Genomic DNA, 22,789 nt, shown 5'->3' on the forward strand with positions numbered 1-22,789 from the left:
TGTGACTACCGTTGTTACTAGAGACCGAGATCACCTCTGCATCTCCACGCTTTTCATGGAAAGAATATTGGGTTAGTGGGATAAGCATTCGCGGATCACTCGCCCCCGCAAGAGCAAGCGACGCGATCAATAGATCAATAACTACTAACGATCCGCGGCGCATTTTCATTTTCCTACGCGAACGACGCGTGACATTTTCGATCATGCCCTCATCGCCCGCCCCCGCAGGAGCAAGCGTCAAGGTCGAAGGATCAAACACTACTTGCTTAAAAGTAAATGTTTTAACGAGGAAAAATAATAATTTGTCTCAGATTTATACATGAAAATATACACTTTATCATATTTCTAACAACAGTAGTTTTGTTTTTTTTTTATAATTGAAAAACAAGATATTCTCTTATGCTGAAATCTGTAAAACTATAAAAAATACAATTTTGCATGACGGTTTTAACAAATTATTGCACCTTTTTCAACAAAACTGTTCTTGAATGTTTAACTTCTTTGCAATGACCAGAAACACCACTCTTCCTAGCTATTACATTAATTCGTCAAGCATTTTCTTTTCTCTTTTAGGTTGGCTGTTCGTATTGTAGTGTGTATGTTCAATAATAGTGGTAATGCGTTTTTTTGCGTGTTGTGGGCAACTTTATATATGTTTGTGTGTTTTTTGTAACATGGTTTTTGTCAAAACTAAATAAATGTGTAAAAAGTCTTTGTATGTAGTAAGGAAACAGTAGAAAACAATTTTACTCTTTTGCTCTTGTAATAGTGGTAGATTTGTATAATAGTGATTCTTAAAGGAAATTCTAATATTATTTTCACGTGAGACAAAATGGAAAAGCTTTCGAATGACGGATTCAAATATGAAGAACGAGCTTCCATTATTTTGTGGTGATTTTTTATTCCTCAACCAGTTACTACTACCTCTATAATTGGCATGAATGCCCTATAACTTTTGAAACTCAACCAATTTCAATGATCAAAACACAAAAATCAGGACATTTCCAATAGCTCACAAATGTCCTTCTTGAGCAAAGGTATTTAAATCATAGACTAAGGATTGATGGTCTTAACTTATTTATTTTATTGTCAATCAATTTAATTTAACAAAAATGCAAGAAATGGGAAATCTACACTTTCCAAATCACCGATATAACTTAAAAATTAATTATGTTCTTCTACGATCAGTTTTTTAACCCTATGTGTCTGCTTCCGAAGACATAGAAATTGATTGAAAAAAAATGCTTTACTAAGGATGCTCGATCGCTATTGGTTCAAGTTCTTATTCTTATGCTTACTTAATAACTGTATAAAACAATGAAACACATTATCAAGTAATTCGCTTGGATCTTCAGTTAACTTCTTTTACCGATATTCACTTAACAACTCCCGTCGCTATTTTACAATTATCAACCATAAAAGTTTCGCCGTTCAATCCCTCTCCGGGGTATCGCTCACCCAACTCAACACATCCAACACCCAACGGCAGCCAACCGACCACAATACCGGGTGTAGCTTTTCACTCTTTGTATCCACTTCTCTTCCTCAACCTTCCTCATCAACCCACCATCCAACACAATCAAGCACCCCAGAACTGCTTCCATAAGCAGAAAACAACTCCCCTCGCACCAAGCTCTCTCAGCTCACCCACCAAATCATCCTTCATATGCAAGACCACGTAAACTCAGTGGGTGCGACCAATTTCTCGTTCGCCATCTCTCTTGCTCTTGGGCCAGTGCGCCAAAGCGGGACAGCCACAGTCAGCAGAGCACGCCGTTTCCACCCATATCTCTCGTTCTGGACTGGCTGGTTGCCGTTGTTGCTGCTTCTGCTTCTGCTTCTACTGCTGCTGGTTGGTAGTTGTGGGCTCTCCAAGCTCAACGGGTGCTTGATTTTGCTCAACGCTTTCGTGCTTCTCGTTTCCTGCCTGCTTTCAGTCTGATATTGCTATCCACGCGGACAGTTGTTACGCGCGCGCCCCGTTTTTTGAATACCGCTACGAAGTGTGTGCCGCCGCTGCTCGATTGATCGCTGGTTGAATGTCTATCTCGTCGAAGTAGGCGCGCTGAATTTTAATCGTTTGGTTTTTGGTGGAGTTGTTCAAGATGCTCTTAGTGGTGAACTGTGATTGCTTTCGTGGCGATGGTTACCGTGGTAACAGTTTCCGGTTTACAGTGATTGCCGCGTGAATACTGTGAGACTTCGGGGGGTGAAGTGATCCTCGAATATCTGTTGAAGATTTGTGTAAACTGCTGTGGAAGAAATTCTGGATGATAGCGCAATCAAGTGCAAAGAATACAAACCAATACGTAGAACAAGTGACAGATCAAGCAGAAATATGCAAGTGATAAAAAACGCCCAATACAGTAAGTTGTGCGAGGTGCGATCGACCTCGAGTTAATTAAGCTCGATCAACAAGTGGATCTTGCCGTAAAGGGGAGGAAAAGAACCCTTCAGAAGTGTCACATCCCTTTGTCCATCGATCAACTTTTATAATTAATTAATTAGCTCCCGCAACGGTGTGACTCCGGATCAAGTGATCGAGTGAATGTGTCGTTCAATAGCTGGGAAGCTTCAGAAGTCCATGCTACCGAAGTGCTCTCGCGTGCAAGTGTTTGAATGCCAATTAAACTCACATTAGCCCGCCGGGTGACAAGTGACAAGTGGTTGAAGCGGGTTCAGCAGAGTGCCTCCAAGACAAGTTGAGCGTGACCTTGGAACACAATATTGTAGACTGCAGAGCCGGAAGACGTTCAAGAGCTGCTACCGAAACCGAAAACTTATCTGAGCTGCGCAGAATACAGAAGAGAGGTAAAAGAAGAAGAAGCAGACCAAGTTCGCCAAGTCCGGGTCCATATGATGTTGATTGGATCGGCGATCGGGAGTGAGTTCGCACAGCTGCCGACCAGTGGAGCCGCCCCGTGGAGTATGGAACCACCGCCGAGGGTACCCGGGTCCGGTTTGCCCGGTCAGCAGCCACCCGGTCCTCCTCCGCCACCGCCGGCGGGACTGCAGCTATCGCCTACCGGTAAGTCCCAGTACCAAAGTCTCCCGCATGGGATGTTTGTTTTTTGCACCGATCGGGCGAGATTCGGGCCCCCGTCTGTTTGCCGACGGGATTAATTGGGGAAGATGATGATGATGGTGGTTTAAGTTAGCAGTGGTTGAAAAAACCGGTAGCGGCACCGAGTTTCCGATGCGATTGTTTTGTTAATCTGTATAGAGGTATTATAGCAGCAGTGCGGTATGCCTATGATGGATAATGGGTGACCCCAGGGCGAGCATTAATGGAAGATTGACCGCTGCGATTCGATTCGGAAGCAGCGGTCGGAATTCATTTGTAATTAGTTCAGTGATGGACTTTGCCTTTCGCAGTGGGATAAAGAGTATTCAGTTCTATGAAAGCAAAGCTATAAGTTATATATCTTGCTTAATTTATAATTTTGCCCTAAGAGCCATTGGTATCCATGCATGTAGCATTATGTTACTGGGCAAACGGATGGATTTACACGTTATTGAACAATGCTACGGTGAAGAGAAGATTTTCCTCTATCTCCCAGTGGTGATAGTTTTAAGTGATTCATTCAAAACAACGGGCTACACACTCGTTTAGCTATGGCTTTTAGGGCGAGATCCTAAGTTATGCGAGATATATTTGTAAGGATAGTCAAATTTATGAACTACTATTTCTCCATGTAGGATAGTATAACCCAAAACAAATCCCAGAGAAACATTGAAATTAACAGAGTTCATGACTAACCTATGTACCATTTCTGTATATGTATTTTCGTATCGCCAAAATCAAACAGTAAAGTTGCCAAAATCGAACCGAGCCAAAAACGAACCGTGTCAAAATCGAACGGGCACTGTTACTTAGGACAAAAAGGCATGGAAACCCTATTCATCTGTAAAAAAATCACTGTAATATGAAAATTAAAAGAAAAGGGTGGCTACCTTGTGAAATATATAAAATATTGTATTCATTTATCTATATAACTGCTTTATAGTCACGGTCAAATCAATTTTTAATATCATTCTATTATGGCGCTCAAATATTTTTTTAGTTGTTAGTATCACGAGATTCCTACTAGAACTGCTAGACTAGGCTGCTGTAAATTACAAAATCTATTAAAACTGTTTGTTTAAACATACCGTACAGGTACGGTTAAAATAGGGTAAAATATAATAAATATGCTGAAAAATGATTGCGTAAGTCTTCTTTTCTCCTCTAAAGATTTCTAATCGGTTCAATGGCAACGTAGTCCAACGAACTTCTGAAAGACATATTGTGAAGACCATCTTTGTATTATGATTACATATGTGACTATGAAGCAAAAATAGATGGGTTCAATTCCCAGTATGGTTTAAAATCTAATTGTTGAAGTGCTCCCAGAGTGCTTAACCCTAAGTTCCCGCATGAAAAATATCTTACACCGATGAAAATTCTAAAACCTTCACCTAACGTACTGCTGTGAATGGCAAGTCAGCCCCACCTGCATTCTCGATAAAATTGAGTTGAGTTCAGTTTTAAACATATCTTCCATTGCTCCTTTAGCTGCAAGTCACATTGTCCCATAATGAAAAAGTAACCGCATATAAGTTCCACTACAAACCCGTGTTTTGATCATTACTATATTTTTCTCAGAAAGATATCGTAGTGGAAAACAAATGTCGAAAGTTTAATCAAGATTTGAAATTTTCCTATCCACTGGAATGTTGTGAATATTCGTATGGGAATCGAGTTTGGAAACTTCACAGCTCGTTTTCTCAATGGCTACTTTTTACCGATGGGACTGACTTGCGATTCACGACAGCGCGGGTCTTTAACAGTGGTTCTCAACCGGGGGTCCGCGGACCCCTAGAGGGCCGTGATGACTTGTCTAGGGGTCCGTGGAACCATAACAAAAATGTTTATTTTTTCTCGATTGATAACCAAATGCTCTTTAGCTTGCGAAAAAATAGGCAAGTACTTGGGGTTATGTTTTTAATATTATTATAATCACGCTGCTATTCTGATAGAATCTTAGATACATTTTAGCTGAATTCTTAGTGGAATCTAGGAATTTTGGCCGATTTTCGTTAAGCAAATTACATGTGAGATGGGATGGCGACATGTGAGGTTCATCAATAACATTTTTCACTCGCATTCACAGTGCGATTTGCATGATCCTCAAAACTCATGGAATTAAAAATGCTATTCTACGTGTGTACCAAGGCAGCCATTCTGAGATTCAATCCTAAATGTCTTGTTTTTTTTTGGAATGGAGGAAAGCCTGTAGGAGTGAAAAAAAAACTCTTCTCCTATAGGCATAAAACCCTCAAACCTATCTTTATTTAGGCCCTTACCATAAAGTATTAGGGGCCGATTCAATAATGTTATATACAATGTTTGTATTAATTTTGTTTAGCTTCTACATCTTGTCATACTTTCACGACAAGTTAGAAGTTCTAAACTCGGGGCTTCCATTTGAAGTATGATAGGGTAAAGAACTACTTGGGATTTATTATATTTCACTTTGACAGAGGCGTTTTTTCATGACCAAATTGTCTGAAACTTTACAATATGAAGCACTTCAATACGATGCATGTTGTGGCCAAATATAAGGTCTACAAAAGCCCTACTAAATAGATTCGAAAGTGTCAAAAATTAGATTCGACTCTCTTTTTGTCGAATTTTCGGTAAGATCCTTGGAAAATGTATTAGCAATTTTCAAAAACCACTCATACTATTGTTAGAACATCCCAACTAATATTAAGTTTAGATGAAAACATTCTCCAAACTTCCTCTATACGGCTTTATGCAGAGCAAATGCGCTGTACATACAAACGAAAGCTTTTATGCGATCCTTTTTTACCAACAAATCTACTAAATCTACTCAGCTTTTTTAAGCTGTGTTGGCAGCTCTTATGCATAGCGCTCACTACTTTGTTTCGAGACTGTTATAGGACAATTAGCTGTATAATATTAAGGCGCTTTTTAAATCATTTCGCAATTGTTGAATAATGTTTATACATCTTCACTGTATTATCGACTAAATATTGTTTTCAAGCTGTTTTGTTTGTTTTTGAATGTAATGTTCACGTTACGCATTTAGAGTACCCGCCACCGCTTGGGATCGAACTCAGGATCTCTGCATCCACAAGTCTCGACGCTGTCCTTGCTGCCACTACAGTATACATCGAAAGCAAAGAATAAACACCGTTTTCCATTGCACCGAAAACGGTTCACGTCATATTTTATAATGATGTTATAAGATTTTATAATCGTGCCACTTCATCAGGCTTTTAAAGGGTGAGAGACGTCAAACGCAATGTTTGTCTATCGATTTCCGTGTCACATTCCAAACTATTTGTAACATTATTGTTGGATATTTTGAAAGGTTTTTTATTCAGTTTGGTCCCATTTTTGGCTGATTTCCTGAACCATCCTTGAAAACACCAGTATTAATCCCTGGAAGATTCCCTTGAGGATTCCGCAAAGATCCTGCCTGGTAGGTTAACTACAATTTTCAAACGAATTCTTGCATCCATCCTTACGATTTTGGCCTACTTTGTATGGACATCCGAAATTAGCACAGAATTATTGACGGGTTTCAAATGAATCTGTATCAAACTCATAGTAGAATTTCGAACACTATCATGAAGAATATCGGGACGGGGAAGTCGTGGATGGAATGATATGAAATTTAAACGATCGCGAGATGTAATTTGATTCTTATATTGAGTTTACTTCATTTAATAGATTCTTGAATTTTCCATAAAGTTATCGAATATTATTTGTCCAATTTTTCTAAGGGCCATGGGACGTTTGTAGGATGTCAAAATATCCGTGACTCTGAAAAGGTTGGGAATCACTGGCCTACACACTGAATTGTTGTTTGCTGAAATCAGCTAAATTTTGCTCAAAATTTACAAGCTGATATGCATAGTAAAAAGAATTGCTAAACTTCGATAAGCAAGAATGTTCCTTGGAGACCCTTGTACCTTTTAATTCCGCCGTAATTGCTTATTTTTGACAGATACGCGTTTTTCGACTACCACTTGCAGTCTTTTTCAGTGTCAGTTACTTGTATCCACTGAAGTACACTCGTAGTGGATACGAGTAACTGACACTGAAGAAGGCTGCAAGTGGTAGTCGAAATACGTGTATCCGTCAAAGAAAAGCAATTCGGCTGAATTAAAAGGTACAAGGTTCTCCAATCTACTTTTTTTGTTTCTCTATTGAGATTCTGCTCAGAGGATTCGAATACATCTAAAAGAGTAAGAATGCTTCTTCTAAATATCGGCAATTTTTTTTTAGAATTATGAGCTCGGAAAATTTCAGCGAAGTTTTGCATAATCCAGTGAACAACATATGCAATTGATTGTTTAAAGTATTGTGCGCAAGCTTCATACTTATGGTAGCGTGTTGTTTTAGGAATTAACTTTAATGACTTAAAATTGAAGTATTTGTAAATCACTAATTATTTGTAGGATGGATTTATTGCATAACAGGGTATCTCGGATCATCAAACAAAAGTACTTTCATACCGAGAAATTATTTTCCCGGCATAAGTAATAAAAAATCAATGAAAAATTTATTCTGTTGATGAGCGTACTGTAGGGTATGGTAAGATAAACTAAATTTCTGAAGTTTTACCAAAAATATAAAAGCATATCTAATGCTCAACGAGTGTGAATAGCTTAAGCTAAAAATGGACTAAATATGAACGAAAATGATTTTTCTTTATTTGGGGACGTTATCAACGCCCAATCATCACCCATTTTTGAATCCTAGATAAACATCAGACAATATTATTATCATAGAATAACTTTTTCGTCTACTTCATTCAACCGACCCTTTTGATGCTTTGACGTATCAAGCCTATCAATTTTACAAAATTTTAATTATCAGTTTTCGGTGTAACGGGATAGGCTTAGCAAAGAGTTGACATATACTCGAATGTCGTTGTTCCCTATAAAAAAAATAATCACCAAATCCACCAAACGCAAGTGACCGCGATTATTCAAAAGCAGGAATTTTTAGTCGACTGCAATAAGAACACATTTTGAAAGACTTAGTTTGCAAACAAAAAATTTTAAACACTACCCATCCCTTCTCTTATACTCATATATTCATGTTTGATCCAAATGGTATTTCTTACTTTTTAACATTAATCTAATCAAGCTTCAAACAGTTTTTTCTAATTTTACTTACATTTATTGTTCTTTATTACTCCTTCGATCCAATAATCGTTGACGATTTTTAATGGTAGTAAAATAGTGTTTTTAATTTCGATTGTCCACGAGTTTAAATTTTCCTAGCAAAATGAATTGTTTAACGTGTAATAAACGGAAACAATTTTGCCTATTATAAGTGCGCAACTAGGGTTGTGATGTCTATTACGGCTTAAACCAGCCGACGATGTTTTGAAAAAAAAAACCTAAAGTTCATAAGCTTGAGCTTGGGCTTGATTGGCCGCCCGTGGTTGCTACTCCACTATCGCCAGATCAGCTGCACTTACACAAGGAATCAATTGAATGACTGCTGGAGACTAATAGACACCCTCAGTGTATAAGTGCTGGTGATCTTCTATTTTAAGCAACAATGAATGTCAGAATGACCAATGAGAGGAAGAGGGAGGAACTGATGATGCATCGAACTGGCACCCACAGTACATCATATATACCACTGCACTGTGTCTACACCAGCTCATGCGGGATTGTATGGGTTGGGGGAAAAGCATGGCAGATAGGTTTGCTCTTTGGATAGCTGACTGCCTAAGTATCAGGCGTAAGGAAAGGCGTGTTATAATGATGATAAAATTGAAGCGTAGGGAAACGGTTTCTTGTCCGTCTCTGGTGCTACCGTTTGCTATGGACGAATATTGTGTGAATGTGACAGATTGAGAGTGGAAGATGGAAGCAATTGAAAGATACTACAACAAATTACGAGGAAAGGGATGGGCCTAGGATTGAACCCATGACCTTCTACATATGGAGCAGAGACGGTAGCCATTAGACCCCCAACTCCGTCCTGAAAAAAAAAACTAGAAATTCAAAGACACAAAAGTCAATTCGAACAAATTGAGATGTAAAATTGTGAAAAATAATGGAATCTCTCTGGTGGGCTTCGATCCCACAACTCCCAATACGCTAGACAGGGCGCGTTAATCAACAACGCCACAGCACGGAACGTAGTAAACAGTAGTTTAGTCAAACATTGAAGCATCGAAGCAAGTGTTCATAGAGTGTTTTTTTACGAAGTACAGAGTACACTCATTCAAACAATAGGACTCTTATATCGATGCTAGAAATGTAAATGGAAAACAACAAAATTCACTTTAAAAATTGAAATATGAATAAGTTTTCGAAAAATGCAAATGGTTAAAAGCCATTTAAAACTATTTGGGAGCAGTGTTTTGATGCTTGTACTTGCTACACTGCCCATATTCGCATAATTTACCCATATTTTTCCTAAAAATATAGAACAGTTATGCGAATAATTGGTAGTATAAAAACAAGAAACGAATGATTCGTCTAAATGTTGAGTTAATGATTAGAAAATTAATATATGTGTTGAGTTATAATTTGCATGATATTTTGTGATTAATTTACCGTCAAGCTACCATTCACCGTGCATTTAAGAAAAAAATGAACTTCAAAAAATTACATAACTTTTCCAAATAATTTTAAGTGTGCTAGAATACCACTACGTAGCGTGCAATTATATAATAGTACAAGGAAAAATCTAAAACTTATGATAGATAACAAAAAATTACTCAAAAATTGTGTTTGAAAATGTCATCTTAAGGTCGCCTCGTACCGTTCTATGTCACCATTTACCGTGCACACTAGTGCACCATTCACCGTGCGTATAGTTTTCGCCATGATTTAATTTTGTATCTTGAAGAAACGTTGTGGATGGAGCAACTATGTTGCTAGTAGAGTCCGCACTCATTTTTAAGAGTATTTAAATCTTCATTTACGATAAAAACCATAAAAAGTTTAAAAATTGCTAAAAAAATATTTTTTCATCAAAATTGTTATAAAAGGTTTGACTGCATTGTCCAAACCATTCCACATTCCCTCAAAAACTAAATATGAAGTAGTTTAATGACGACATAACAATAAATCTAATATTAGCGAATAATTTCATGCCTTTTACACTAATGCACGGTAATAGGAACCATATATATTGAAAAGGATCCATTCACCGTGCATTTGGGTTTTGACTGAAACACAATAAAAAATTCTAATTTGCATGAAATCTCATTGCTCATACGATGAAATACATCTTACTAGAAGTATCCACAGTGAAAACTTGTTGAAATTTTGAAAAATTTCATGCTCTATCGTTAAAATGAAAAATGTGAATTTTTGGTGTTCCTACTAGGAGTGATGAGAAATCTCATTATCAAACAGAATTCACATGATTTTGACTACATAAACTAGGGTTTTCAAAATGCTTTGTGACTAAAACTACTTCATTTTATCAGTTTTATCTTATTTTGCTGACAAAAGAATAATTTGTAAAAACTGTATGAATATTATGTAGGAATTTGTATATGTGCACGGCGAATGGAGGCCGCACGGTGACTGGTGACTCAACGGTAATAATTATTTAGGGGACGGACCTGGTGTAGTGGTTAGAACACTCGCCTCTCACGCCGAGGACCTGGGATCGAATCCCATCCCCGACATAGTCACTTATGACGTAAAAAGTTATAGTGACGACTTCCTTCGGAAGGGAAGTAAAGCCGTTGGTCCCGAGATGAACTAGCCCAGGGCTAAAAATCTCGTTAATAAAGTCAAACCAACCAACCATTAATAATTATTTCTGTTTGGAAGAACAAGACTTTTATCAAAAACTCTGATGTAAGTTTAGATGGTTACCTTGTTTCACAAGATCACAAAAATCATTTAACATTATTTGAACCATAAAATAACTAAAACACGAAAGCAGTTATTTTTTTATCACAACGCTCTAGACTTTTTCAAATCGCTTAAATTTTCATGCAAATTTTTCAGCCTTAAAAATTATGAAAGATATTGTCAGGATGATTATTTTGAAACTAAAAACTTTCTATAGGTAATTTTGAAAAACACTTCAAGTGTATGGAATATCTGTAATGCAGAACGTACAGATTTCAGCTCCATGTTCATAATTGTTTTTGCAATCCTCCAGCCTAAAAACTACTAAAATAGATCGTTACATAGCATGAACCTCATTGCTCTAACTATCATCAATATGACGTTACATCAATACTACAAGAGGTCACTTGATGACCTTGGGGGTGACAATGGATCAGAGAGGGGCTTCCCAGATTTGCTCAAAATATGCTTTGATGGTTTATTCTATACCATCAAAATTTGGTTCAAAGTTGGTTTGTTTAGTTATTTGTAGCCTCTTGCTGGATTTAAATACACTAATTTTAAACACACTTATTTTAAATAAATTAATTGATCATTCTAATAACGTTGAGTAAGTTCAAATGTTTTCAACGACACATTGCACTTACATGCTACAAAAGTCTTTCACTATCAACTTATTTTTCATGGGCTGAAGTGCTTTAAGGCATTACGGAGCTAATTTCATCATGTAACCAAATTAGTTCTTGTAGCACAATATTTTGGCTAGGTTGGTGAACCCATGTACTCACAATTCAGATTATTTAACAACTACTGATTGCCACCTGTTATATATCGAAGCAAAACATACGTCAAGAAGTACTTTACGAGTTGAGTTTTCGGTTATGGGTAGCAGTGTATGGAATATAATAAAATTAACGACGCAAAAAGCAGCGATACAAAATGGAAGAAAATAATAAAAAGTTTAGAACATCCGTTATTATTTTGTTTAATGGAATTCTAAATCGTAGCATTTACAGGGCTTGATTTTAAATGTTTGTCTTTGTCAGTTTGAAAAACTTTGTGTAGCTTTCAAAGTATCTATGATTTTCTTTTCGTGTGTGAAGGGTCAAAGTAGCTGGTGTGTTTTTACTTAACAAGCACAGTTCGCGATCGAAAAAAAAAAGTTTACATATAAATCTTCAGTTTGTGTAGGACTCAAGCCATATTATGGTAGGTAGACCAGCAGGTAATTAACAAGGCCACAGAACAGTTTACGATTTTTCGGTAACCAAAACTGGAATTTACGTAGAATCCATGAACAACTCTATTTTTATCAAATTTAATATATCTTTTTAAAATTATACCCATTAACCTTGAATTCCATTACCCGGAATAACTGAAGACCATCACCGCGAGTTCCAGTTTCATGGATAGCATAACTTCGAATTCCATTATCACGGGACAATGTCATTGGAGGTAATCATATATTCGGGACGATAGCATGTAGCGTAACAGTGCGTTCAGTGTGATGACACTCGGATTAAAGAAATTCGTGTTTTTGGAATCTGCTCAAGAGAGTTTTGATACTTAAGGAAGACATGTAACATTGAGCTCTGCAAGTATAACACTTTTAAATTTTAAAATCAATAACGCGTTTTTCTTACTTTTCTTAAATTTATTTCAAGGATTGAGGCTTTCTTTTCACGAGTTAGCTTTGGAATGAGTTAATTAATTTATACAATTCGTTCACTTTTGCATTTATCCAGGGCTCTTACGTGTTTTTGGAATCGAAATAAATGTATTGTATTGAAGATTTGTAAAAATCTAAATGTAGTAATGTGTGCTACAAAGATCACAAAAGTATTGACAGTGGTCTAGAATTCTATAGTTTGGCAAATAGTTCATTACTAAGCGTTTAAAGTTTAAGTTCTAGGGCAGTACAAAGTTAGCCGGAACTGGCAAAGGAGTAGCTAGTTGGGCTATAACAATATTTTTTGAATAATAATAATGTCACAAAAAATGGCGCTTGAGCCTTTGAAAAAATAATCAAATGTGAAAGACTTTGGCGACATGTAAGTGCAATGTATTATTTAAACTATTTGAACATCCTTATCGGTATAAGAATGCCTAAATAATATATTTGAAATTAGTGTTTTCTATGGTTACATCTCAAAAAGGGCGTAATTCCAAATTTCGTCTATTTTCTCATTCAAAACTCCACAAGGTGGTTACAAATAACTAATCAAACCAACTTTGAACCAAATTTTAATGATATATTTCTTCTGAAAATCACAGCCAATGAAAATCCGTTTAAATATCCCAGATTTCCTTTAAATTAGAAGACTTATACAATCAAATGGGCGTTAAACGGCCCTACGATTTTTTATTTAAATTTGGCCAGACATGCAACTAAGCTATAGAAAACGACTGGTGAGCACATATTTGATGGCGATTTTTTTTTCTGATAATAACGGTCAGGGGAGCACCGTGTAATATGTTTTGAACCCCTGTATATTTTGGAACCTCTAGACCAGTTTCCAATTTCCAAGATTGGACAATGCGCAAGCATTTTAAAGAAGCAATGAAAGTTGGCTTTGCCTCCAGTAAATGCCGGAGTTTCAACATGTATTGAGGTGTTCAAAAATAACAAAAACAGGGCCTTACAATTGCATTTTCTATGCATTTTGGACTATACATGGCCATGTAAGTAATTTACCTCATAGAGCAAATTTTTCTCTTTATTTTGGCATGTTCATTATAACATAACATAACATTAATGTTGTCTTCGACAATTCTGTGGTAGTTGCAATGTAGAAGAACTTTGTCGAAGGCACAATTTTTATATCTCCTAAACTGAAGATTTATGCCGTTAGATGCGTGTATCCCCTAAAACAATATTTTTCATCATTACTTTTTTCCAAGATTTTTAACATTTTTAACAAGTGTTTTTGCTGAACCTGTCATCACGCTATCTTTCCAAATAACAAAATAATTCATAAACTACTACTTTTAATAGTTTAAAACAGTACACTATGTACATAATAAATGAGACAAAAACCCAAAATCACTTCCATAAAAGATTCAAAATACGACTGTTACCCTAGTATCAAACTTGAATAGAGGACGACACTACCATAGACAAACAATGTTGTCCTTTTTTGGACCAATTCCAGTTTTTTTTTGTCCCAATGGTGTGATGGCCCGACTCGATGCGGTAATGGCAAAATTCGGTACATCCAGTTTTCTAATGAAACATCTTAATTCAATAACAAATGTTGTTCTTGCTTGACATAACTTTTTTTTCCAGAATGCTTCTGGTGCCATAAGTCATATCTTCTTCTTCTTTTTTCTGGCATTACGTCCCAACTGGGACAAAGCCTGAGAGCTTTCTTTGCCGCTTGACCATTTTTGCATGTGTATATCGTGTGACAGGTACGAAGATACTCTATGCCCTGGGAATCGAGATAATTTCCGATACGAAAAGATCCTCGTCCAGCGGGATTCGAATCCACGACCCTTAGCATGGTCATGCTGAATAGCTGCGCGTTTACCGCTACGGCTATCTGGGCCTCTTCGTCATATATACAAGTCTAATCCTTATGAAAGTTTAAATTTAAAATAGGATAAATAGCTTCCTTCCAAGTCAAACCCACAGATGGCCAATCATCAACGAAATATCCCTTAGTTTCATCTTCCAACAACATGGAGGGGAGGCTTTTTGGGCAAACATGGGAATACGCACATCACCACTGGAATCGTCGACTGGTCAAACTGTGCGATATCTTATGCTGGGAAAAAGAAAGGTCCAATATGAAGACAGCGTTATAGATATCTAAGAAATGTCCTACAACTTTGCCGAAAAAAGGCAAACCAAATCTTACCCGTTTGAGTACCTGTGTTTCTTTTAGCACACCATTACCAAAATTTTAGTACCTAGTTGATCATTTTCTCATACTCTAGAGATGAAGTGTTGAATGATTCCACTAGAATTTTATGCTGCCAGCGTTTCGAAAACTTTTGCAATAATGTTTAGTACCGTTTTCTCGACATGATGATTTTCCTAATAGGACTCTATTGTGAGTATGGGCAGTATATCTGACATGCGACTCAAAGGTAAAAAGAGTATGTAGAAGATTTTTTGCAAATGATGAAAGTGCATAAGTGGATAGGCGACGTAAGGGAGCGACAAGAATGAAAATTCATTAGATAGGGAAAATTGAGCAATCCATCTGGGAACTTGTAGACATCGTAGCTTCCTGTTTTTTGCCTAATCTCTATGATTTGCGCCCAGTTCCGATAATTTTGTAATGTACAATGGACCAAAAGCTTTCGTTTGACGTAAATGTTGTGAATATATGTATGATTACTAGAGTGATAAAACTGTTGCAATTTTGGCTACTATATGTTTAAAAGATTTTTATTATCAGCATCCTCCTAAAGTTTAAAATAATTCGGAAGATATTTGATTAGATTACTATTTAAGACTAGTGGTCCCGGCAAACTTCGTCTTGCCATCAAGTAGGCTGTTGAAAAACGGTATGAATCGTCCCATACAAAATGACAGTTCCGTGCACTCTCGTTTTTTCAACTTTCCCGGTAAATATCCTATGATTTTTATACACACAAACACGTCGGAACCCTTGACGAACAAAACGGAGAAGGAATCATTCAAATCCGTTGACCCGTTCGTAAGCCATTTCGTGACATACAAACACCATTCCATTTTTATTTATATAGATTACTATGGACAATAGCCTGGGACACGGTTATATGAAAAATTTAGATTCTCGCTCTAGTCCACTTTTTGGATTGCATTTAGGTCCCATAACAACTGTGCAAAATTTCAGCTCGATCGGAGAAACTATATTTTAGCGCCAGCCGTTCAAAGTTTGTGTGGGATTTACTATGGGAATACTTACTTTTGCAAAAAAAAATCGTCAGAGGTCGCCCATAGACCTCTATAAAAATTCTGAACACATACCTGGATAGGTATTTTTACAATGAAGAATATTGCCGAAGACCGCAAAGCAATCCGATGGTTGTGAAAAAAGTTATTAAGCATGTACTATTCGGAAATTTTGCCTGACTTTGTTATTATTGTTATTCTTTTGCGTGTCAATCAACGTCGCTTTGCCAATAGGTTTTCATTGAATAACTTTTTTCACAAGGGTCGAATTGTTGCTTCATCATAATATTTTATGCAAAAGTGAACAAAGCCTTCCAGCTGCAACTTTGCTGAAGAGCACATTTTGATTGGAGGTCAGGATAGTCAGTGTTGCTCTGAAAGTAACTAAATGATCATCTCAATATGATTAAGGCTTTGTTATCAGTAATAGCAAAGAATCTTAAGGCCGCACGGGACGTCATCGTAATCACCCTATTCATTTGAAGAAGCAAATCCCAAGAACCACTCCATATATCGATGCGAAAAATATCACTATGATTCTATATATGTAGTGCACAACTCGATAAACTTTCAGCTTCATCGGTTCACTAAAACTCGAGATTTGGTTCCACAAAGTTTTGATGATAATTGTTAGAGTGAGACAAAAGATAGGGAAAATAACACGGTCTCCCGTGTCGCCTTAACGTCCCATCAAAATATGGTCTTCGGCAAAGTTGTAGCTGAGATGATTTCGCATGAAAAGAATTTGTTCACTTTTCCATAGATTATTATGACGAGCAGTTAGAGGACTGAACACAAAATGTTTACCTTTTCCATAGAAATTTCCATATAAACTTCAAATGGCGTGTGCCCAACCAAATTTCTTCCAAATTACTTCAAATTTTGGGAGAATGAATTTCATCAGTAAAAACTTCCAAGTTTGCATCAGTTCAATGACTACCCATGAATATTTCCTCTTAGGCTTGCCAGTTGCAATCGAGCGCATAGTAAAAACTTACTAATCCTACGATTTAGTGTACATTGTAGATAGTAATTAGGTTTAGGCGTCTCCAAAGCCGCATTGCTCAAGCAAACAGCATTGAACATGCATTTAGCAAACCCTTTCAAAGCGGCAACGATTAACTCAACGCATGTCTTGCAGCGCGAAATTCATTTGCTGCAGCTGTCCCCGCCCGAACAATCAATCATCGACTTCTCAAACGCGCCGCAGCCCCCTGTTACAACTTATTGCAATCCCCACGTGAGCGAGATGATCGCAAAAGTCATCACGCCCCACAGTCAAACCCCCTCTCGGATCGCGACGAGCAATGATCAAGCAAAACTGCACTCTGGAAGCGTGCAAATTAGGCGTCTTTACAGAGCTACCCACCCGAAAAAAAAAATCGGATCCTGACGCGATGCTCACACTTGTTTCTTTCTGTTTGCACCACAACCTGTGGAGTTCAGCAAGATATTTATCAAAATCAAGTCAAACTTGCTCGCAAATAAAATCAATCATTCGTGGTCGTGGTCCTGGTGCAACGTTGCGCCTCAGCGGTAAGGTTTCGATTTTCATCAGAATTCATCCTTCGGTGATATGCGGTATTGTTTTGTGCCCTCCACGACGATCGATGCACAGTGGTTTCATTTGTTCTACGAAGCGGTCAATGAACTTATACAATGAAAATTATGAAAACTACCATCAGATATTGCCGAATCAAGTACATTCTGATCACTCGAAAAAAATGATCTCTAACTTTTGCACGAGAGTGCATTTCATAAAGTTGAATATCTATTCTTTTATATAACAGGAAATGTAAAAAAATATATGAACCTTGAAAGAGTAAGGAAGTAAGAAATGAAACAACTTTGACCACTGTGCAACGACGAATCTGACGACGATAGCGCGTTGATGATCTGCGAGCGAAACCAGAACACCAGAAAAAAGCTCTGGCTACCTGTCCGCGATAAAGAACGATCTGATGAAGCACATCGAAACAAAAAAAAAATGATCTCACACAGCATCTTGGCAAGTTTGACAAGATTGTCGCGAGTTAAAATTCTGGTGATTGAGCGACCAACCGAAAAGGGGTCGGGAATGGTCGGTTCTGCGGTACGAGCCCTGTCCTCTCATCATCAATGTCCGTCGTCTCTCGGTTCGCGCTGGAAGGCGAGTGTCAACGCTTGAAGCGACGATGTGTCCCTCCGAACTTGATCGTCGTCCCGGCACGATGACGGCGAGGCGAGGAAGGATCGGGGGCCGAAGTACGACATGATGACAAACATTGCTTATGTATGCAATCATAATATCGGATGCTGTCGAACACGCGGAAGAATAATCTTCGGGGCAGGTAATTCTGTAATGTGCGAACGACAAATTGATCATAAATGCGAGACGTGAGGTGATCGTGAGGAAGCGTTGATGGATCGAAACGTCGTCGGATTGTTTCCCCCCGATGGGATTGCTGTCTCATCCCAACTTTACGACTGCCGGATGATGTTCCGTTTCGAATGACAACCATCGATGGAGATGGGGAGCGTTGAAAGCTAGAGTGCGTTTTTAGAAACACAAGTCTCTAGCGAAGCAAAATGGGAGGCAGTCAACAGTGAGAGAAAAGCTGCGCTTTCAAGTAGGTAATTCAAGCACAAGCGCACACCAGCAGCAGAGAGGCCATGTACCGTTTGTAATAACACGTTGTAACGCTAATCATGCTCGTTCGGAGTTAGGTTTGCTGCTTGCACCAGGTTTGCAATTTAATTCAAAGGGGTTTTCTGTCGAGTCACTCACTGGGCTTAATGGGTAAAATTAACTCGTTGATTTTCCAGTGGGCTTTTTGTTGCATTTGTGAAGGGTACAGTCGTAGGATTTTCGTAGTATAACTTAATTGACTTTCTTCGCGACGCAATCTTGCTTAGTTTAAACCATCAGTTTAAGTCTATGTGTAAGTAATTTTTGGTGTTTTCTCTGGAAACAGTGTAAAATTTAATACTTTGACTGAATGTTCACATCAATTCGTTGAATAAATCGCTGCCATTTTTCTAGAAAATAAATCCTAGAAGAATCTATAGAAAATGTATGGAAGATTGGCCTACCCACGATTCAATTAAAAAATAATAAGTTCAGCAGAAAGCTTAATAAATTAATTAAATTATTGATCTTCTTTTCAATGTACATACAACATCCTACTTATTCTTATGAAGGATGAAAGACACGAAAAAGTTTTTTTTTATGATTCTCTCTAGTTCTTTGTCAATAACTGAAAAAATATTTCATTGCATTCTAACTTATTTTGCGGCATCATACATACAAATATTCACAGCAGATTTTGACAATTTATTGGAAGATTTTTTTCTACAGAATTTTTGAAGAAATTCTAGCGAAAAATTTGATAGAAGTTCTGTACGATGTAATGGTTACTTCGGTACCAAGAAAATACACAAATTCGCATTTTTTCTACTGTTCATCCATTTATTATCTAGAAATTGTAAAGGCAATAGTTTGGTCTCTTTTTGTAAAATTTGTTTAATAGAAATGATATAAAAAGAATATACATATATAGGATATTCACATTTTTAATATGAGTAATAACAAAAGATGACCCAAGAGACAAGACTGGTAGTAGGATTCTTTTAAGAAGCTTAATATCTATTTTAATTCAAGTCTCCAAAATATCTTTTTTTATTTTTCTTATTATCTCGGCAAGCCTCGTATGTGAAATTTACAACTCATGCTGTAAAAATCATCATTCTGCAACTTGCTCCGTAAACTACTATTTTTTTTACTTATTCTGCCTTATACATTGAACCCTGAGGCAAAATTGTACAGGCTCTGAAAAAAACACATTTAGACAACCCGTTATAGGGTTCAACAGACTCTTCAAGAACTTCGTCTCAGATTCCCCGAGGGAAAGATTCAGTAATTATTTTAACGATTTTATTTAGAATACTTTTAGGATCTCTTACAGAAATTTGTCTACAGATTTTTTTCCCATTTATACCAGAAATTCTCCTAGCGGGTTTTCAAAGGATGCTGAGAAGAATTTACTCCAGGGAACTCTTGAGAACTCTTAAGTTACTATCGGCTAAGCTATTTCATGAAATATTACTTTGCTTTTATTTTTCATAACTATTCTAGAATTGCATACAGATATTTTTTCGTTAATCTTCAACCGAATTCTCCAGTAGTCTAGAAGATCTTCCAAAGATTTCTACAAAATTTCTTCCGAGAAAATCCACAAAGGTTTATTTCAGAGTGTTTGAAAGAATAGCTTGAGAGGTTTTTTTTTTCAAGAAATCCTTCGAGAATACTTTCACCTGTTTATGTTGATTCATTCAAGAATTCATCCTCGTTTCCTCCAGGAATCCAAAATTGCTTGATGGATTCTTCAAACAAATCTTTTTCTAAAGAATTTTCCAGCATTACATCCAAGTATTACTCCTGCGGTTTTACCGAAAATTTCTCAAAAAACTTCTATGCAATTTACAAAAGTTTGTTAAAAACTTCCACACTTGTTTATACAACTGCATTTTTTCAAATAATTACTCCGATAATTCCTTCAAAAATTTCTGTACAGATTCTGTCCAATGTTTTTCGAGAAATTTCATCAGAAAATCCTGTTGAATACAATTCGATTGATTTTTGTTCGATTATCTTGCCAATTATCTGAAAATTCTTCTCAATTTTCCTCAAGAACCCAGGAGTTATTTCCTTGTTTATTAAGGTGAAGGTTCATTGAGCACGTAAACATAATGTTGCCACCCACTCGAGCCACTCGCTAAAGCACCCTCTCGAGCCACAAGGCGGAGCACAATGTTATGTAAGTCGGCCAAAAATAACTCATCATGTTTCATGTATACCTCCACCTACAAAATTATGTAAGTAGTGTTACTTGCACACGTTTCATACAAAGGTATTATTGTCGATATGAATTCACCAACAACTTCATAAAAACTCAAAATTACAATTTATTTCATTTGGTAGTGAAAACATGTTTTTTGACCAAAATGATAAGCATTTTTCACACCATGCGTGTGTTGTTTACTATTTTTGGCAGTTTTCACCTCTCTTCTCTCGCTTCTCACGGACGGAGAAAGTTGCCATCAGTATGCATTTGAATTCTACAGTCAATTGTACTGTATAATATCTTATATTCATTTTTGCTGTTAAATTGCGTCGTACATTGTTTTTCTCACGCATAAAAATGTTTTGCAACACTTGTGACATTGTACACCTTTTGAGTATTATGAAATTGTAAAATACGTGGTTGTAGCAAGTGTATGAATATCCAAACCATTCTAATTGCAAACATAAAAACTGGCATAACTTCCAATCAGTGAGAGCGGCGCATCCAAATCATAAACAATGTTGGCTCAGTGAATTCGCGTTCCGGTGCTGTTTTCGAGCACAAATTGACTAATATAAGTGATTTATTGCTCCCAGGAGCATCGTGCGTGAATAATCAAAGTGTTTCAAGTATTGCATTGGATTTTTGAATTGTCACGGTGAGTAGAAATACGATTAAAAGTGAGTTTTAGAACGGGCACTGAAAAGCCAGCAAACAATATCTCGGTGCGTGAAGAAGAAGTGATTCGGAAGTGCGTGGTATTTTACAACACAAATCACAGCAATAACTACGTATTTGCATTCCAAAACTGGTGATTTGTGAAAAACATATTATGGAATGCTTTCAGTTAAGAAACCACCGCTCTACAATAAGGTTAGTAACTTCAAATAATCATTTTTTGTGATCGCTCTCCAAAACACTAAGAGAAGTGTGGGAGGAGGGAGCGGAAAGCGAAGGGGGAAGTAAGGTGCCATATTAGAGGCCATTTTGATACTCATGGGGACATGTACTTAAGAGAGACTTTAAAACTTACACTAGTTTTATCAGAGGTTACTAGGATTTTCTTTGGAAACACCGTGTTGATTGAAAGTGACCGGATGCTTTGAATTCCGGACATCGGTCTTAAATCACCCAAAATATAATTTTTCGACATATTTTATGTTTGGTGAATGTAGAAGACATTTTAATTATGGATCCTAAGCGAAAAAAATATCAGAATTTGGTCCAAAAGCACCGTGAAAAAGGCTAGTGTTCAACTTTCGAAGCATCAGGCAATTCTATGCAGACAAATTTTCTTGGCATTTCTCTGGAGACATTCCTGGAAGAATTTCTGAAAAAAATATTCAAGACTTACTTGCAAAAATCTCAAAGAATTACTGGAAGAACTTTGTAGAAAATTTTGACGGAATCTCTGGAGCAATTGCTGAAAGTATCTTTAGAGAAGTCCTTAGTAGAATTCTTATGTATTCTAAAACACAATATTAAAGCAAATCCCTAGAAATGTATGGAGAAGTTATTAATTGAATTGTATAAGATGGTTTGACTGGAAATTGCGGATAAAATCTATGAGAAGTTAGATAAATTTATGAAATAATCTTTGGAGAATTTCCATGTCTATGGTTCTCCTTGTGAAAATCAAGTTGGCATACTTGGGGTACGCAAAACATTTTTTTAAAGAAATTCCCAAGGAAAAAATCACCTAATGAACTCATTTAGACATTTCCAAAGTGATAATTGAATATATGGAGAAATACCTGAATATATTTCTAATGAAATTTCAAGAGAAAATTATGAAAAAAAAAACACATACAACATTTGTCGTAATGTCACGAGAAGTTCTTAAAAAATACATAGATCTAAAGGAAATGTATTCTCTGATGCTATTAAGAATCAAACTCTTATCTCTTGGCACCTATTAGATTTCGTTTTGTTGTTTTTAGTCCCTGTTTAGTCGTTTCCGGCTTCGTTTTGTTTTTTTTTTTCTAGCAAAAGGTCTATAATTTGCTATTTTTAAAGAACTTAGCGATACCAACCTTGTGCAGCAGAAAAGCTTTCTTTGTCTTGTGGTAACTAATAGCAAGACAATAAGGGTGTTATTTTTTCTATTGAGCTGAAAAAGCTACTGAAAATATTACTAGAATGCTTAGAAACTAAAGCATCAACTTAACTCAAAACTGACCAAAATGTCACTTAGACCCCTTTGCGTTTGAGCGCCTCAAATATAGTA

The 22,789-nt window shown here is 36.8% G+C and overlaps 1 protein-coding gene across 3 annotated transcripts in view; it reads left to right on the plus strand.

Annotated features, from left to right (window-relative positions):
* The first annotated feature begins 912 nt into the window (after positions 1-912).
* Positions 913-22,789, plus strand: part of LOC110678585 (paired box protein Pax-6-like) — a 201,400-nt gene continuing 179,523 nt past the window's right edge. For 2 of the 3 annotated variants that reach the window (XM_021851624.1, XM_021851626.1), the window contains exon 1: positions 913-3,028. In XM_021851624.1, coding sequence (XP_021707316.1) covers positions 2,857-3,028 — 172 coding nt within the window. In that variant the 5' untranslated portion in view covers positions 913-2,856. The remainder of the gene's footprint in view (positions 3,029-22,789) is intronic. The other variant, XM_021851625.1, reaches the window with a different exon arrangement.

This window comes from Aedes aegypti, chromosome 3 (genome assembly GCF_002204515.2).
Source record: "Aedes aegypti strain LVP_AGWG chromosome 3, AaegL5.0 Primary Assembly, whole genome shotgun sequence".
Taxonomy (NCBI): Eukaryota; Metazoa; Arthropoda; class Insecta; order Diptera; family Culicidae; genus Aedes; species Aedes aegypti.